The 19,636-nt window shown below is 36.3% G+C and overlaps 1 protein-coding gene across 6 annotated transcripts in view; it reads right to left on the bottom strand.

The window, feature by feature from the left end:
- Positions 1–3,660: 3,660 nt before the first annotated feature.
- adcyap1r1a (adenylate cyclase activating polypeptide 1a (pituitary) receptor type I) overlaps positions 3,661–19,636 on the bottom strand; it is a 95,823-nt gene continuing 79,847 nt past the window's right edge. For 3 of the 6 annotated variants that reach the window (NM_001013444.2, NM_001142926.1, NM_001142925.1), the window contains 3 exon segments: positions 7,012–7,435; positions 15,090–15,131; positions 18,363–18,492. In NM_001013444.2, coding sequence (NP_001013462.1) covers positions 7,232–7,435; positions 15,090–15,131; positions 18,363–18,492 — 376 coding nt within the window. In that variant the 3' untranslated portion in view covers positions 7,012–7,231. 6 annotated transcript variants of the gene reach the window in all.

Raw genomic sequence — 19,636 nt, 5'->3', positions numbered from 1 at the left:
CAAATATACAGTGTCAACACCGGTAAGCAAATATTTATAGCGGAAGTGTCTCTCCTCGGGGGCTATTGGTTGACAACAAATAGTCCCACCCCAAATTGATGTAATTGGTCGAGCTAATGATGCTGCTAGTGAGTCTCAAACAAACAGGTGTTCATATATATCACCGAACGAAGAAACAAAACAAAACACAGTGTTTACATTTTACACAAAATCCAGCTTCAAATATCTTAGTTATTTAGGCATAATATAAATAAGATTTGATAATATTAATTTTAACAGCAGAATGAACCGTTAACTATTCAGGCATATGTTTTACGCAGCGGGTGCCCTTCCAGCTGCATCCCAGCATTGGGAAACACCCATACGCAGTCATTCACACACACTCATACACTGCGGCCAATTTAGTTTATTCAATTCATCTATAGCGCATGTGTTTGGAATGTGGGGGAAACCAGAGCACCTGGAAGAAACCCACTCCAACATGGGGAGAACATGCAAACTCCACACAGAAATACCAACTGGCTCAGCCAGGACTTGAACCAGCAGTGACAGTGGTAACCACTGAGCCACCGTGTCACCGCTACAGAAAAAACAAATAGGAATACTTCCAGAAGCTGAGAAAATGGGCGGGGTACAATTAAAATCTGAGACACGCATTTGGGGCGGGGCTACATGTCTATCCAATCAATAGAGGTTAGAGTGAGTTTTAATATGCCACAATTTTGCATTTTCCGTTTAGCGATGGTAAACTGCACACTTCAATTACACTTCAAAATGACAAGTCAAAAAATATACACACACATTTCCACATTTTCAATAAAGAAAGATCAACACGACCATCACTTTCACTGTACATTTCAATATTCAACCCTGCCCTCCATATGAAACGACTACCACCATGAGCTGCAACAAAAGCATATTGCATTTCAAAAATTGGCACATTGATAGTTACATACATCTGTGGTACTTCATGTCAAGTGTTGGCAAATGTGATGAGAGAGTGCTGGTACATCCATCGTTTACTGGCACATGTGCGTGTTTAACGTCTACAGAGAATTTACACTCTACAACGTCACAGCAGAGAATAATACTGCACTGGAAACAAACAACACCTTTAGCCACTTTCCACACTAATGCACGCTGTTTTTTTTTTTGTTTTGCCATCAAACATGTAGAATGTGAGTGATAACTAATTATGATTGTCAGTCAGTGGTGACGCAGTAAATTTGGTTGGATTTAGAGATTTGACATCAGAGATTGTATTTGTAAAGGGTTGGGGGTTGTCTACCTTTCAAGCATTAAAAACTTTCGATGCAAAATAAATTAAATCCTGGCATCAAAACTTCACTGTAAAAAATATCTGTTAATTAAAGTGTCCGTACTTTGTGATTCGCAAGTGTTTTCTGTTTATTTATGGATTTGAATTGCATCTGGTGACTTTTTTAATGTTAATAATTCAACTCAACAGTTTCACAAAGTGACTTTTATTGACATTTTAGTAGTTTGAAATAATGTGAGAAATAATTTAGAGAGAAATAAATCTGTGAAATAATAGAAAATACACTGGCAGTTTATAAAAAGGATATTTGTAGTGCAATATAACAACCAGGTTGCGAATTACGGAGGGGTTTGGGGTGGTCTAATTAACCCTTGATCCCCTCTGAATGACAACAAAACAACATGTGTGGCGTTCAACATTTTAAACAGTGGAAAATAACTCACATTAATCTGTATCTTAATTATTATCATTAAAAATAGAAATAAAGAAATAAATATAATATAAATGTACATTTGACCACCCCATCGTGCCCAGCAGCCTCCTTATGCAGGAACATACTAAGCTGGCGAGCTGAATCTAGAATCTAAACACCAGCAAATCTAGCCTGCAGATAGATATGTTAGAAAAAAAATCAACAAATAGTCTAAACTCATATCTGCTTTAAAATGCACCTGCGGGTGTGTTTCCCAAAACCATCGTTAGCCAACTAAGGTCGCAAGTTCTGTCATTACATACATAGTTTGATGATTTGCTGTTTCCCAAACCCGTCGCTCCAAAGAACATTCGCAAACTGCGTCGCAAACTTGAGCACTTGCAACTTCACCTCTGGAGCTGTAGTTAGAAACAAAGTTCCTGGCTGTGTTCTAATCCCACTTATCCCTCCCTATGCCCTATTCATTTAGAACATTCTAACATTCAAAGTTAAAAATAAAAATTAAAAATGCATTAAAGTCATATCTCAAACTGTTTTTACAGGTCAGTTTTAGCGATCTTCATGTTTACAATTGTGCTCCCTTCACAGTGCACTTTGAAAACATTGATGTCATTTTGAACACAGCCTCATGGCGAAAGCTATAGGTGACATATTATTTAAAAGCGGAATTTATGTTACGTCTCAAAAGCTTGTGAAAACAAAAAGCAAACGTCAATTCTTTTAATTATTAGTGGGTTATTCATTAAGCATCTGTACTGTATTTGACATGGGCCTGCCGGTTAGAACAATTCTGCAGTGATTTACAAGTGTCAAATTGTAAAAGTAGCGTTTTCAAAAAATAAATAAATAAATAAACAATGTCCTACTTAATAATAATAATAATAATAATCAACATCATTAATATTACAATTAAAGTATGTTTTTTTCCATTTCTAATAAATAATAAATATTACATTTCATTTTATAATAAATAGCCTCAATATTTATTTATTTATATGATTTATATGATATTAGAATACGTGTTAGCTTTTGTAAGTGATAGAACACGTATTGTTCAACTTCTCAATAATATTAGTAAAGGAAACACAGGTCCTATATGTGCCATTTACATATATTTGAGTTAAAATGGAAGCGACTGCATGTTTTTACCAAATCTATTATTGGATTTTATTTTAAATGCGTGTGCGTGTAAAACAATATAATTTGCACAAATAAATTATGGGTTCTTCTCTAAAGAAATTGATACTCCACCAAGATTAGAGCATCATTATGGGCATTTTACGTTTTAACTAACGTGGTTTAAGCGATGGATCTGCGACAGAGAAACTAGTGGTTTTGGGAAACACTCGTCACTACATCGTTCTTTTCTCAAACAATAAAAGTTCAGCCACGAGTTATGGCGTTGTTTGGGAAATGCACCCCTGGCCGGTAAAATAACCGATCACAGGTTGCCGTATAGGTCAGAATCAGCTCATTATCCATCAAAACACAAGTTTGATAACCAATAAGTAGGGCCAGACAGAATCTGCAAACAATTTTTGCTATTTCTGAGCAGAATATTGTGAAACATCTGTGGATTTATGCGGAATGATTTTGGGTATATTGTAACTAAAAACGTAATGTTAAAAAAAAAAATTATACATTTTTTACTTTTATTTAATATTTACAATGCAAATCCTATTACATCCATTTAATTGGTAAACAAAGCAAGTCTCTCATATAATATATCTACCATATATCTACTAAAAGACTGCATTGTACAGTCTATTGTATCTACAGTTTTGTCGTAGGCAAATTAAAAGAACGTTTTCATATTAGTCAGTAATATTAGTGAAATTAAAAAACTGAATAAATATAAATTTACAAAGATTTACATACAACTAATAAATAGACTCAATGATGAAATGAAAATCTGCAGGTTTCTCCACGCACAGATTCCGTGTGGGTCTACCAATGAGATGTAATTGGTATCCTGAAGAATGCATATTTATTTACAGTAACTACTGAAAATAGGTGACCCCCGCATAGTCAATGTATAATTCGCTCCCCAATAACAACACCAACTTAGACAATATATCCCTTTATGTTAAAAATGTTAATAAAAGTCACTTTTTAAAAGGTTAAAAGTTGTTGAAAGAAAGGTCGCATAATGCAAAATACAGATGCTAATTTACAGATTTTTTTACATGCTCATTTCTGGTTTATACACAAAATATAATGACCACAAACTCTACAAATATCCAGAAAGCACCATAAAAGCAGTGAGTTTGACAAAGTGGCGCATTTTGAATGTCAAAATAATGTTTGTATTCAATTTGCTGTGAATACATGATGACAGAATCTACCATTTTGAACGAAAGTTCCCTATTAACGCATTCAAATGTCTATTTTCTCTCACAGTTGAACATGTCAGCCCTAAAAAAGCATTTAAAATGCACCTGATAGTAACATAATGGCGTTGATTTGCAAATCCCAAAGCTCTAAAAATGCACTCTGTGTAAACTAGTATATTAGTATTACGTATAAACTAAACCATGAAATCTGCTAATCTACACTATTAAATGACTAAATCATTACTGTATGGCACTGGTTGTTTAGAGCAGATCCATCAAAGCTATTATTTGTGACCAACAGGCACTTCAGAATAAATCAGAGGGAACTGTAAAAGATCATCTTCTTCTCTCTGGTAATTGTTTACAGACCTATTTTTGTGACAATCCTAGATTTGTTGTTGATATCGCCAAAGTTAAATCCAACAAAGGCTCATTCTGAAAACATAGCCCCGTATACATTTCTGGAGTTCGCAAGTTATGTAGCCAGAGTATGACTGGAGTTTGTCTTTAAAACAAATGCTATGATGCTGTTCCTATTCACGTTTACCAGCTGACCGCTTACCTCCAATGTGGACGGCTTTTTCACTGTTACCAGTTTGTCCGGTACGTCAAAGGATTTGAGACGCAGAGTAGAGTTGACCGTGACTACAGAGTTCAGGTCTGGCAAAGAACGGTTCCAAGAAGCAGATAAGACAAAAACTATAATAACATGGTGAGAATGTGGTAAAATCTGAAAACGTGGTAAAAATCAGGCTGCCGCAAGGGCTTTTCTTTTTCTCAAGCGCTTTTGAAAACACTATTGGTTGGGTGTAAGGAAGGAGGAGGGTGGGTCAGACATTCAATCGGTCGACAGCGGTCTCTGGTAGATTTATGTGAGAACAGCAGGCTCGTACAGCACTCGCAAGAGAAGTTTGAGATCTGAAAAGTGTACACAGCGCCCTCTAGTGGATTCACCAAAACAAGAACTGCAAAAAAAACATAGCTCCTGGGACGTATTTGGTGCTTTCCAGAAAAGTATACAGGGGTGCGCATTCAGAATGAGCCTGGGTTGCTTTAACTGTAAAATATCATCTTCCTCTCTTCGGTAATTGTTTACAGGCCTATTTTTTTTGACAATCCTAGATTTGTTGTTGATATCGCCAAAGTTAAATCTAACACAGGCTCATTTTGAAAACGTAGCCCCGTATACATTTCAGAAGTTCGCAAATTATGTAGCCAGAGGTATGTATGGCTGCATTTCAACTTTAAAACGAATGCTATGATGCTGTTCCTATTCACGTTTACCAGCTGACCGCTTAACTCCATGTGGCCTGCTTTTCCACTGTTACCAGTTTGTCCGGTAGCTCGTCGCATACGTCGAAGGATTTGAGACGCAGAGTAGAGTTGACCATGACTATGGAGTTCGAGTCTGGTGAAGAATGGTTCCAGAAAGCAGATAAGACAAAAACTAAAGCCAAAGAATATAATAAACAAGTAAATAACCGGGTAAGAATGTGGTAAAATTTGAAAATGTGGTAAAAATAAGGCTGCCGCAAGGGCTTTCCTTTTTCTGAAGTGTTTTTGAAAATACTATTGGTTGGGTTTAGGGAAGGAGGAGGGTGGGTCAGTCATACAATCAGTCGACAGCGGACTCTGGTAGATTTACAAGAGAACAGCAGGCTCGTACAGCACTCGCAAGAGAAGTTTGAGATCTGAAAAGTGTACACAGCGACCTCTGGTGGATATCGCCAAAACAAAAACTGCAAAAAAACTTAGCTCCTGGGACGTATTTGCTGCTTTCCAGAAAAGTATATAGGGGTACGTATTCAGAATGAGCCTGGGTTGGTTCAGTCGCATGACAAGAAAAAAAAAATACTAATCAACTTGATACGAAATCACAAACGCAACACACGAACTAAACTCATGAGTCATTCATAAGTCTCTATATTGTTGACATACTCTGTACTTAACGGCTGATTGTAAAAAAATATGTTTTACAATCTCTCTGTGGAGAACATGTAATCAAATACACAGCATTTGAACGAGCAACACCAAGTCTGTACATTTTCTTTTGATGAACACAGTAGCTTGCTGATAAAACAATACTTTAATAGTCATGTTTTGGCACTTTATGTTATTATATTGATCTTGATCTAATCGTAACACCGCAACGTAACCCGTCTCTGTGAAATCAGATTCACACTCTAAACCAGCGGTCACCAATCTCGGTCCTGGAGGGCCCGGTGTCCCTGCAGGGTTTAGCTCCAACTTGCTTCAACACACCTGCCTGGATGTTTCAAGTATACCTAGTAAGACCTTGATTAGCTTGTTCAGGTGTGTTTGGCTATGATTGGAGCTTAAATCTGCAGGACACCGGACCTCCAGGAACAAGTTTGGTGACTGCTGCTCTAAACTAAAAATGTGCTGTCAGATTGGTGGACTGATATATCTCCGACTACATTTTAACAGTTCACATTCTCTATGGCTCATAATGCAATTTGAAAATTCACCCTAGTTTCCGCTGCCTTGTCAATTTGGCGGGCTGTTGGTGTGAAGTGTACAGCCTCTGTTCTGCATTATTGACGAAAAACAAAACTACAAAATGACATTCTTTATGCACGGCGTGTGATCTTCATCTTAGATTAATTAGAAAGCCTTCAAATAGTTGCATTAAAGTAAAAAAAAAAGCAACTTTTGTCAGTAGTTTTGGCACTACAAATACATCCCTAGATGGATTATTTCTAATTTATAATTTCCTATAGGGTTGGAAAATCTGTGTGAACTTTTTTATTTCAGTATGTTGATGTACTGAAACAGAATATTAAATAGAGGGCGGGGCTTTATTTTTTTGCATCATTCCCTTATAGCAAACTAACGGTAAGAGGGGCGTGGTTAAGAATATTGTGGCTGAAGTCGTCAAACTGACGTCATCAAAGAAGCCCCGCCCCTTTAAACGTGTTGAGACTTTGATTGAAGATTACCAAAACTTTTTTTTTAAAATTCAGAAAATTAACTTGCACAGATTAATCGTTCACCTAAAGAATAACAATGTGAGCTAACAAAATAAACTCAATTTTGATCTCGTGAAGTAATATCCAGGGATTTCATGAATATTTCATAGTCTAATTGTGATTGGTCGTCCCTACTGCAGGTGAAGAGAGTGAGTTGAAGGGCGGGGCTTTAGGGGGGATTGGGCCGATCAGGCGCTCAGGTTGGCAGGTTGAGGTTGACTGTCTCGGCCAGAGGGCTGGACATGCGTATCTGAGAGCTGCTCTTGCTGAGGATGGACAGCTGCGTCCCCCCGTTCACCCCACTGCTCGCTAGCGAAGGGTGACGCTGCTGCTTCAGGTCCACAGCAAAGTACCTGTTCACCGTCCAACTCCTCCATTTCCTCTTTATCTCCGACTGCACCTTTAGGGAGAAACTTGAAAAGGTCATTTTTTTAATGTACTCAGCTGTAAAGGTGCACGCGTTCTCCACCAGTCCACACTCATGCTTTACATGTTTGCAGCCAGATGTGACGTGACATACATTTCCTATTTCAATCAAAACCAATCATGTCATTTTCTGTCGAAATGCTATAGCCAATCAGAACATATCTTATGTGTAAGGGTGCTTTCACACCTAGACGTTAGTTTTGGAACCTGACACGTTTTCACTTAGCGCGGTTCGACTGGGCCTATGCAAAACCCGCAATTGCGATCTGATCCACGCCAAATCAATCGGTTAGAGATTGGTTTGGTTGAAGTAAAAAAGCAATACGACCCAACGAACTATATCACAGTGTATATGTATATTTATATATATATTCCTATTTTAATTAGGTGTGTCCATATAAATGTATATATATATATATATATATATATATATATATATATATATATATATATACACACACAGGGTGTGCCACTTATATGGACACACCTAATTAAAATGGGAATGAATGGTTGTTGATATTAACGTCCTGTTTGTGGCACATTAGTATATGTGAGGGGCCAAACTTTTCAAGATGGATGGTGACCATGGTGGCCATTTTGAAGTCGGCCATCTTGGATCCAAATTTTGTTTTTTTTAATAGGAAGAGGGTCATGTGACACATTGGGCTTATTGGGAATTTCACAAGAAAAACAATGGTGTGCTTGGTTTTAACATAACTTTATTCTTTCATGAGTTATTTACAAGTTTCTGACCACTTTAAATTGTGTTCAATGTGCTGCCCATTGTATTGGATTGTCAATGCAACCCATAGCAACACCGCAGGAGAAATGCCAGCACAGGCTTCCAAGTCTCCATAGTTTCAGGTAATGCACATCTTGTATCTTCACACCATAGACAATTGGCTTCAGATGACCCCAAAGATAAAAGTCTAAGTGGGTCAGATTGGGAAACTTTAGGGGCCATTCAACTGGCCCATGATGACCAATCCACTCTTCAGGAAACTGTTCATCTAGGAATGCTCGGACCTGACACCCATAATGTGGTGGTGCACCATCTTGCTGGAAAAACTCAGGGAACGTGCCAGCTTCAGTGCATAAAGAGGGAAACACATCATCATGTAGCAATTTTTAAATATCTAGTGGCCTTAAGGTTTCCATTGATGAAGAATGGCCCCACTATCTTTGTTGTCTATGGTGTGAAGTTGACTTTTATGTTATCAAAGCCAAGTCAGTGTTGACTTGTCGCTGGTGACGTCATCAATAAAGCACAAGATGCAAATGTTTCCATGCCACAATTAGTGATTTATTTTTGAATACATACATATGCTGTTTGACAGCTCATAACATGTTGCAAAAACAATGCAACATTACCAATGACTAATTTCAGAGCAAAACAAATGCACTGTCAACACTTTCATTTAGCTAATAATGTAACAATAGCGAGGGCTAATTTTAAATAACTGCAGTCAACACACTGCAGGGGTCCGTTCTTCGTACCTCGCTTAAATGATCTAAGATGATTTGGCAGATCCTGGATCTTTTAATCTTGATAACTGATCTCTCGCTAATTTGATTCTTTGGTTTGAGAATCAGATAAGATAGTCTGGATAAACTGATCTGAGATCGCTGCGTGTGTTGTGAAGGACAGATCTATCGATCCTCGAAATCATGATCAGCAATGCAACGATTGGCTGACGGCACAGCAGCGTAATGACATCATCTGATTAATATTCAATTATCCATGTGAGCAAAATTACATAAAATTAGCAGTAAACGGCTTGTTAAATTAGACACGCAATAACCTTCCACATTTGTTGTGAGCTGCAGGCTTTACACTTTCATGTGTCAAGAGTATTCATCATGTATTTCAATGCATATTAATGTATTTAGTTCTACATTTAGAAAAGATTTTCTTTATTATAGTAGCCGTTTTTTATCGCTGTATGGAATAACTGGATGTTTACAAAAGCCTTTTGATACTAGTAAAGGTGTCTGCAACTTTTGTAAAGCATAAAATCACTGGCATATTAACTATCAAAACATGTTTATGACTGCATAAATGTATTATTGCTTTTTTTAAACAAAAAAAAAAGTCAAATATTTTGCATTTCTATTATACGCAATTTGTACGAAAGCAATCTAAAAAGTTCATATCAATAAGTTTTCTCTTTGCACCACCAGGTGGCAGTACTTTGTACTTTCATTTCGAGGGTGCAGATTGCATAAGTTTTATTAATATGTATAACTTTATTTATGTTATTAATGACTATAACTTTATATATATAGTTAAAAAATATGTACCATTTTCCCAAGTGTATATAACTACTACTGTAAGAAAATATCAGAAATCAGAACATACTTTCTGTATTATCTTTGCTTGAACTGAGCCGATCTAATCCTGTTTATATGAATTGAACCTGCTCCCGATCAGGTTTGACCTAGCAGAACTGTTGCTATGACAACAACTCTCGGATCAGCTCTGAAGAACGAAACGATCCTGGATCGTGTCAAATCGTCAATATCCAAATCCAGCTAACTGAGTAATCCACGTACGAAGAACAGACCCCCAGTTCAAGTAAGTAGCAATAACAGATATTTTAATGCAGAAACAATGCATACGTCTTCATTTTTAACTCACATTAACTTTTTGGTTTACTTCCGATATAGAATCGATATATTTTTTACAACCCTTGACAATTGAAATGAGGCTATGTATGAGAGATTCTTACCTCTGATTTATATTTGGTGATGACTTTGTCTGTTGGTGTCACTATTCAAAACTAAAAGGCACTGTTTCGCTTATAATGTCTCATTTGTCATCGTCATAAATTAAAAAAAATGACGTATGACAGCTGAGCGGAATCCTGGAAAAATAAACTAAACTCTGACCAAAGGGAGGTGAGTTTACACGCACGTGACTTGTTTTAATAATTTTGGTCCGTTTAGAAACTCTGCCGTGTGAAAGCGAACCACACCAAGAACAAAGAGCAACGTTGTTACAATTTAAATCCCTGTTTCAGAACAAAACAATCAATCTCCAGTGAAAAAGCACCCTTACATTTGGACCAGTGAGGGGTTATGGTGGACGGGGCTACCTAGAGCGATGCCACGAATAATAGATATATATTATCCTTTACTCATTTAGCAGATGCTTTTATCCAAAGTGAGAAATAGATGATTCATTTTCACTTTTTCACATCAGACCTGGTTGAGACATGCTATAAAAGTGTTCTTCATTTAATGGTATCAACTAAATATTTGTGTATACAAATATTTATCTTTGGATATTGTTTCCTGGCAGCAACTAAATGTTTTTTTCCTCCAATAAAAACATAATGATGTGTGATTTATAGATATTAAATGTTGTTTAATTGTCAAAACTACTGATGGCATTTCTTACAAAATAACAAGAAAACAAATGATTTCAGATAGTTACACTCAAAAAAGGACTTGTGCTGCTTGTTCAATCTACCCTGTGAAAAAAAGCTGACTCAACTTAAAATTAAGATTATCAGCTTCAGGACATTTTTGAGTTTACTGGACATAAATCAAGTGCAGTGCTTGGGTTGAAAGTTGAGTCAAAAAAAAGCTCAGCAGCAAGTTGCCTTACAATTTTGAGGTGCGTCTACTTTTGTTTTACAGTGTACTTATTTACAATGAGCTGAAACAACTCAACTTTTTATTTTTGGGGACAGTTTAATTGTTTCTAAATCTACTTAAATCTGTAAAAATGAGTCAACGTAATAAATTTGTGTTGGATGAACATGAAGGAGCTGTGTGTAACCCAGCATTTTTTACTGTGTTTATTAATTTGTACACTGAAAAAAGATCATTCAAAGATGATTCCTTGAATTTACAAAAATGTTTTAAGTTAAGTGGTTGTAAACAATTTATTTGGGCTGAATTTAAACAAACAAATTAAGTTGAAAATTTACTCTATTTGATTTTTTTGTTTAAATCAACACAAATAAATTGTTTGCAACACTTTTGCAGAAAGCATTTTTTTCAGTGTAGAAAACACAACATCAATGTTTTAACTTCAGAAGAGTTAGGTAATCAGTATTTGGTGGAATAACCCTGATTTTCAATCATGACAAATAAAAACATTTGGAAAAAAAAAAGATGCTGTAAATGACAATATTTCTACAGTATTTGATATTTGGAGGAAACATTATCACACATTTCACACAATTGCAGAAATAAACTAATATCAACATAAAATAATAAATAAATAAAAAACAGTCTATAGCAGTGGTTCCCAACCTTTTTCTTTGGGGCCCCCCCCATGAACATATACAAACATTGGAGCCCCCCCACCATATAAATACATATGCACGCACACACATATGTACTGTGTATATATATATATATATATATATATATATATATATATGTGTGTGTGTGTGTGTGTGTGTGTGTTTGTTTGTGTAATATTAATATATAGTAATATGTATAGAAAATATATATTTTAATATTAAAATATTAATTAATCAGTTTTAACTTGTCTTGGCCTTCAATAAAACCAAAATTTAGGTAGGCTTTGTCATACTGTCTAATCTTTTTCTTCGCCTCTGAAGAATCACTGCATTTATGTTTGTCTGCCATTTTTGTTTTGATTTTGCCTTTACGACACATTGACAAGCCGATTGCGCGAGTGAGCAAAATTTAAATAATTATTTAAAGTTATTTATTTTAATTATTTTCACTATTATGTTGGAATTTTAAGCATGTGTTTAGATTATTTTTTATTTTTTGGTACTTAAAAATACATATATAATAGTAGGGCTGCTCGATTTTGGGAAAAATCATAATCATGATTATTTTGGTCATAATTGTAATCACAATTATTCAAAACCATTGCCAGTTAAAGTCAAAATTATTAGCGATCCTGAGATTTTTTTTTTTTTTTATAAATATTTCCCAAATTATGTTTAACAGAGCAAGGAATTTTAACAGTATTTCCTATAATATTTTTTCTTCTATTTGTTTTATTTTAGCTAGAATAAAGACAGGTTTAAATATTTTGAAACCAATTTAAGGTCAATATTATTAGCCCCCTTAAGCAATATATATTTTTGATTGTCTGCAGAAGAAACTACTGTTATAATGACTTGCCTCATTACTCTAATTAAGCCTTTGAACTGCACTTTAATCTGAATGCTTGTATTTTGAAAAATATCTAGTAAAACATTATGTGCTGTCATTATAGCAAAGACAAAAAGAAATCAGTAATTAGAAATGAGATATCAAAACTATTTTGTTCAGAAATAAGTTAATAAAATATTATTTCCATGAAACAGAAATTGGGCAGGAAAAGGTTTGCTAATATTCAAGAGGGCTAATAATTCTGACTTCAACTGTATATACATGCAGTTATTTTCCACCCTGCAAAGGAAAGAGAAATAAATACAATAGAATAAAAATATGAAACAAACTGTGCTTTAAGCATCTTCACTGTAAGAAAAACACTTTAGCTACAGCATTCCTTCAGTCAAGAGCAGCGAGGGCTTTCTCGTTGTGTTTGTTTAATAATGATAAAAACAGGCGGCAGAAGGATTATAGCGCGCTGTATCTTTAATGGTTTCTCTTTCACGTCTTTTAAACCTCAACTCCTTTGTTTATTACACAAATGAGTGTTAATGTAAATAATCACTAAACACCGCGTTTTGACACCTATTTGACCATTAAAGCGTTCACGTAAAGATGACTTTAGATGTCTGCGCTCCTCTGCTCGTCTCAGTGTGTGAATGAGACCGAATGCTGACCGGCCGCATGCTTCTGACTGCGTGATCGTGCTGCACACACACATAAGCTCTTTCGCGCTTTTAAGAGCAACACGTGTACAACTGTGGCGAAATGTGATGCAATAATCAATTATCTCGATTAATGCTTTTTTATAATCGTTTGAAACCGAAATCTAAAACGGATTTTCGATTAATTGCAAAGCCCTTTATAATAGTGGACCATTTTTATGCCTTTTTCTACCTCAATACTTATCCTCTCCCGCGCCCCCCCTGTGAACTCTGGCGCCCCCCTTAGGGGGGCGTGGACCCCAGGTTGGGAACCACTGGTCTATAGTATGTATACATATAGTCAGGTCTGAAATCATTCATACCCCTGACAAATTCTGATTTTAAGATACTTTTTATCAACCAGCAAGTTTTTTTAATAAGATGACGTACAAGAGGCTTCAATGTGAAAAACAATTCTCAGATTTTCATTTTATTTACTTTTGAACAAAAACTTTAATTCTGAATTAGCCAGGGGTGTGAATAATTTTGGGCTTGACTATACACTCACCGCCTACTTTACTAGGTACACCTTACTAGTACCAGGTTGGATCCCGTTTTGCCTTCAGAACTGCCTTAAGCCTCCATGGCATAGATTCAACAAGGTACTGGAAATATTCCTCAGAGATCTTGGTTTATATTGACATGATAGCATCACGCAGTTGCTGCAGCTGCACATCCATGATGCCAATCTCCCATTCCACCACATCCCAAATGTGCTCTATTGGATTGATATCTGGTGACTCTGGAGGCCATTTGTCGCGCACAAGAAACCAGTCTGAGATGATTCATGCTTTATGACATGGAACGTTATCCTGCTGAAAGTAGACATCAGAAGATGGGCACACTGTGGTCATAAAGGGATGGACATGGTCAGCAACAATACTCAGGTAGGCCGTGGTGTTGACACAATGTTCACTTGGTACTAATTGGCCAAAAGTGTGCCAAGAAAATATCCCCCACACCATTACACCACCACCACCAGCCAGAACCGTTGAAACAAGGCATGATGGATCCATGCTTTCATGGTGTTGATGCCAAATTCTGACCCGACCATCTGAATGTCACAGCAGAAATGGAGACTCATCAGACCAGACAACGTTTTTCCAATCTTCTATCGTCCAGTTTTGGTGAGCCTGTGTGAATTGTAGCCTCAGTTTCCTGTTCTTAGCTGACAGGAGCGGCACCCGGTGTGTTCTTCTGCTGCTGTAGTCCATCCGCCTCCAAGTTGGATGTGTTGTGTGTTCAGAGATGCTCTTTCGGTTGTAACGAGTGGCTACTTGAGTTACTGTTGTCTTTCTATCAGCTCGAAAATGCATGACTAAATGCACTGAGTTGCTGCCATATGATTTGCTGATTATAAATTTGCATTAACGAGCAGTTGGACTGGTGTACATAATAAAGTAGCTGGTGAGTGTATATATATCTAAAAAATTGTATAATAAAGTATAACATAGAGGTGGTTTATAAGGACAAGGATGATGTTGTGAGTCATGATAATGTTTTATGTCTTCATAATTCAAAATGCTTATAAAAAACATACTTAACAGGGCAGCAATTTGAAATAAAGTTCAAAATCTGCCACAGGTTTCTTGTGAGGGTTGGGTTTAGGGGTAGGGGTGGTGCAAGACCATGTATTAAGTATGCTTTATGGTATAAAATACAGTATTCAAATGGAGAGTCCTCATAAGCCACATCAAGTATACATGTGTGTGTGTGTAAATATTTAGTTGCTGTGGAAACAGATTTTCTGAGCAAATCAAGACATATATGCACAGAATGAATATTAAACAAAAGTTGATTGCATGCATTTCAGAATATCAGAACAAGAGCTCTTACCTCTCCATTCAGAAAGCAGTACAGCACAGCCACAACAAACCCCTGCAGAGAGATAAGGAAAGATTTCGGTTTAATAAATTCAATTACTCTGATGCTGCAAAGTGGTCCTACCAAAATAGCCGAATAGTTTCTAGTCATATCAGCCTAGAAAATAGCAAATGTATACAACGTAAACAGTGTGCGAATTATTCATTGAAGACCGGGGTGGCGCAGTAGGTAGTGCTGTCGCCTCACAGTAAGAAGGATGCTGGTTTGATCCTCGGCTCAGTTGGTGTTTCTGTGTGGAGTTTGCATGTTCTCCTTGCGTTCGTGTGGGTTTCCTCCGGGTGCTCCGGTTTCCCCCACAGTCCAAAGACATGTATGTCATTATGAAATGTGTATCATTATGAATGTATTTCAATTACATTTCATTTCATTTTCTTGTCGGCTTAGTCCCTTTATTAATCCGGGGTCGCCACAGCGGAACGAACCGCCAACTTATCCAGCAAGTTTTTTCGCAGCGGATGCCCTTCCAGCCGCAGCCCATCTCTGGGAAACATCCACACACACATTCACACATTACGGACCATTTAGCCAACCCAATTCACCTGAACCGCATGTCTTTGGACTGTGGGGGAAACCGGAGTACCCGGAGGAAACCCACGCGAAGGCAGGGAGAACATGCAAACTCCACACAGAAACGCCAACTGAGCCGAGGTTCGAACCAGCGACCTTCTTGCTGTGAGGTGACAGCACTATCTACTGCGCCACTGCGCCCTCAATTACATCTAATCTAATAATAAAATGTATACGCTTCAGTGTTTTGAGGGACATTTAATGACTACTTTAGTGGTTACTGTAGGTCAAACTATACAAATGATGTGTCTAAAGTTTCTTTTTTTGGTCTACATGTAGATATAAACACCTGTTTTGTCAGAATTTTCTTTTTTTTAATACTTAAGATGTCTATCGGTGCTCTAGAACTGCCAGCTTCAGATTGTTGAATATTTTTCCTAGCACTGATTGGTGCGATAATGCATTTACAATGGCATACACCGTTATAGGGGGATCAAATTTAATTTGTATTATACATGTTGAATTATTAATATTTCAGATATAGATCAGAGAGGAAGCTATTTCTTACTATTAAGGAGTAAGAAATACACCCCCCCCCCATACATCTTGCTTTAATGTTCTTCAGGGGGATCAAATATTATTAGAGGGGTCAACCCCCCTCTACCCCCCTTCCCCCTCCCCCTGTAATTACCACCCTGAACGCAATTACAGAAGAGTCAAGCTTTAAATATGTAAATATATTTGCGTTATTTTTGAGCAAGATGCTAATGGTCTAATCTGATTTAATAATCTATGCTGAGCTAAGCAAAGCTAAAGCAAAGCTGAAGGGGATTGGTAAAATGAGAGTATTATTATATTATTATTATTTATTATCTTTATTAAAAAGTGTTTTTTTATTGTCTAATATATATATATATATATATATATATATATATATATATATATATATATATATATATATATATATATATATATATATATATATATATCTTTGATCAGACTACATTTTTTAAACAAATCATTTCAAAATATTAGAGAAATGAGTTGATGTGGAATGCATATACAGTTAAAGTCAGAATGATTCACCCACCTGTGAACTTTGTTTTCTTTTTCAAATATTTCTCAAATGATGTTTAACAGAGCAATTTTTCACAGAGCATTTTTCACAGTATGTCTGATAATATTTTTTCTTCTGGAGAAAGTCTTTATTTTAGTTTTATTTCGGCTGGAATACAAACAGTTTTTAATTTTTTAAACACCATTTTAAGGTCAATATTATTAGCCCCCTTTAGCGATATTTTTATTTTTTGTTATAGCCTACAATGATTTGCCTAATTACCCCAATCGCTTAGTTAACCTAATTAAATTAGGTCTTTGAATGTCACTTTAGGCCAGGGGTTTTCAAAGTGTGAGGCGCGCCTCCCCTGGGGGGCGCCAGAGCATGTCAGGGGAGGCGCGGGAAAAAATATAATATAATAAAAATATAATTATTAAGTTTAATTATTTTATGTATTTTTATTATATTTAAACGTTTTAATTAAACAAAGCAAAAAAAAATAATACGTCAAATATAAGAAAACCTTTTTTACCCAGAGGCCATCGCTTCTGTTTGGCAAGCCCGCCAATACAGGTATATGTCTGCTAATACAATGGGTCGGTTTCTGAGACCCCTGATTCAAAGCTGTAATGAAGTTCGGCCCTTTGGCCGCCGGGAAGAAGGAGGCGGAGAACCGACGCAGTTTTAAAATGATTTATTAATAACAGTGACGGCAGCTCCTCACGGAGGCTGCCGTCAAACTGAAAGCAAAAGTAAAATATGTCCGGGCCCGGTCCTCTCTCGGCTTCCTCTGCCCTCGTTCCTCCTTTTATGATCCAGAGCTCCTTCCGTAGGATCCGAGGCAGGTGCGCACCGCAGGTGTATCCACTTATGCGGTGGCCTCACACCGTTCCCACGGCTCTCGGCCACGCCCCCTCGCCACAAAAGCCTTCAAGTTCAGGGCTTATACCCAAAAAGACGACGATATGATGATCAGTATTTGAGTTTAGGATTTACGTGGACAGGACCAGCTGATGAACCACGACCTTTATGTGTGGTTTGTCAAAATATTTTGGCTAATGACAGCATGAGACGCGCTAAACTTCGACTGTTTTGACTGGGATGGACAGTTCTTGGATCTGTTCTATTCATATTGAACCATCATCCTAGTTTTAAAAACGTTATATTAAAATACTTATTACTCTGTAAATAATTGCACTTTCATGCAAATGATGATAAAAGTGAGTTAACAGTCTGACATCTGTCTGTGTCTTTATATATACTTTATATATATATTTATATATATATGTGTATGTGTGTGTGTGTGTGCGTGCGTGCGTGCGTGTTTGGAAGGAGGGGGGCGCCAATGGATAAGTTGTGTCAAAAGGGAGGCCCACTGTCTTAGACTTTGAAAAACCCTGCTTTAGGCTGTATAGAAGTGTCTTGAAAAATATCTAGTCAAATATTATTGAAAACAGAATTAAAGTAAAAAGAAAAAGCTTTAAAGCTAATCTTGAACCAAAGCTTATTCTAAAAACAGAAAGCCTCATGCTTAAAACTGTTGCAATCGCACCTTAAAATGCCAATTCTGGCAGCTCTCTTGGGTTTAGAACAAAGAAACACTGCGCATGGAGGTGTTTCTAAAACACAGCATTGAAGTTGTTACTATAAACACTTGGTACCTGGAAGGAGCCCAGGCCGAGCTCAAAGACCAGTCGCTCCCGCTTGCTGAAATCCTCCGGGGAAAAGGCAAACACAGTGTAGTGGATCCCAAACAGAGGAATGAGGAGAAGGGTGGAGCGCGCCAGACGTCTGTCAACACACACACACACCGGCGTTTCAGAAGGATGATTGAATCTCTCACCATGTCAACACAGAATTACGGTAATACACTGGGGATCAGAGCCCTTTACAACAGCCCTGTTTCAGATGAAGGTCTGTTTGATATCTCTATTGTTTCTCCCAGACAGCAATATGATGAGATCTTCTTCTCAGATGCTTCAGGACAACAATAATCGCAAATCTGTCTGCTCTTCTGACTTTCAAAAGAGATTTCAGCTATGCATGTCAGTGCTTTATACACGTACTGCAATAAAAAATGTACAAATCCAGACAGTTCTCATCAGAAGAGGAGTATAAGATGTAGTTATTAGGGTTTACACTTGCGCTGAACTAAATTAGATAGTTTTAGTGTTAATTTATTCAAAAGATTTGACTTGTTAAAGTGAAGATATATATATATATATATATATATATATATATATATATATATATATATATATATATATATATATATCTGCATATATCTGCATATATCTGCATATATATATATATATATATATATATATATATATATATATATATATATATATATATATATATATATATATATATATATATATATATATATATATATATATATATATATATTCACTTTAACAAGTCAAATCTTTTGAATAAATTTGACTAAAATAAATATTAAATCACAATACTTAACTTCACGTCTACACTCTCATCTGTTTTGGTAGAAATCCTTTCCATTTTATCAGAAAATGTAATGGAATTATTGTTTTGATTCTCTTTGTGTAACAGATCACCATTATTCCTTCCTCTTTACTACTAGTTACAGCACTAAATAAGCATGAATGTCCATCTCTTGTTTTCTACAGTAAGTCAGTGCACCCTAATATACAACTCTAGTAAATATTTTGTGAAACTGAAGTAAATTTAAATACTATCCATTGATCATACCTACAGTGCATCTGGAAAGTATTCAGAGCGCTTCACTTTTTCCACATTTTTTATGTTCATGTATTTCCTCAAAATTCTACACACAATACCCCATAATGACAATGTGAAAAAAAAAGATTTGTTGAAATTGTTGCAAATTTATTAAAAATAAAAACCCTGAAAAATCACATGTACATCAGTATTCACAGCCTTTATCGTGAAGCTC

This window comes from Danio rerio, chromosome 2 (assembly GCF_049306965.1).
Source record: "Danio rerio strain Tuebingen ecotype United States chromosome 2, GRCz12tu, whole genome shotgun sequence".
Lineage (NCBI taxonomy): Eukaryota > Metazoa > Chordata > Actinopteri > Cypriniformes > Danionidae > Danio > Danio rerio.
The sequence above is the reverse complement of the archived record's forward strand: the minus strand, read 5'-3'. Positions and strand labels throughout refer to the sequence as shown.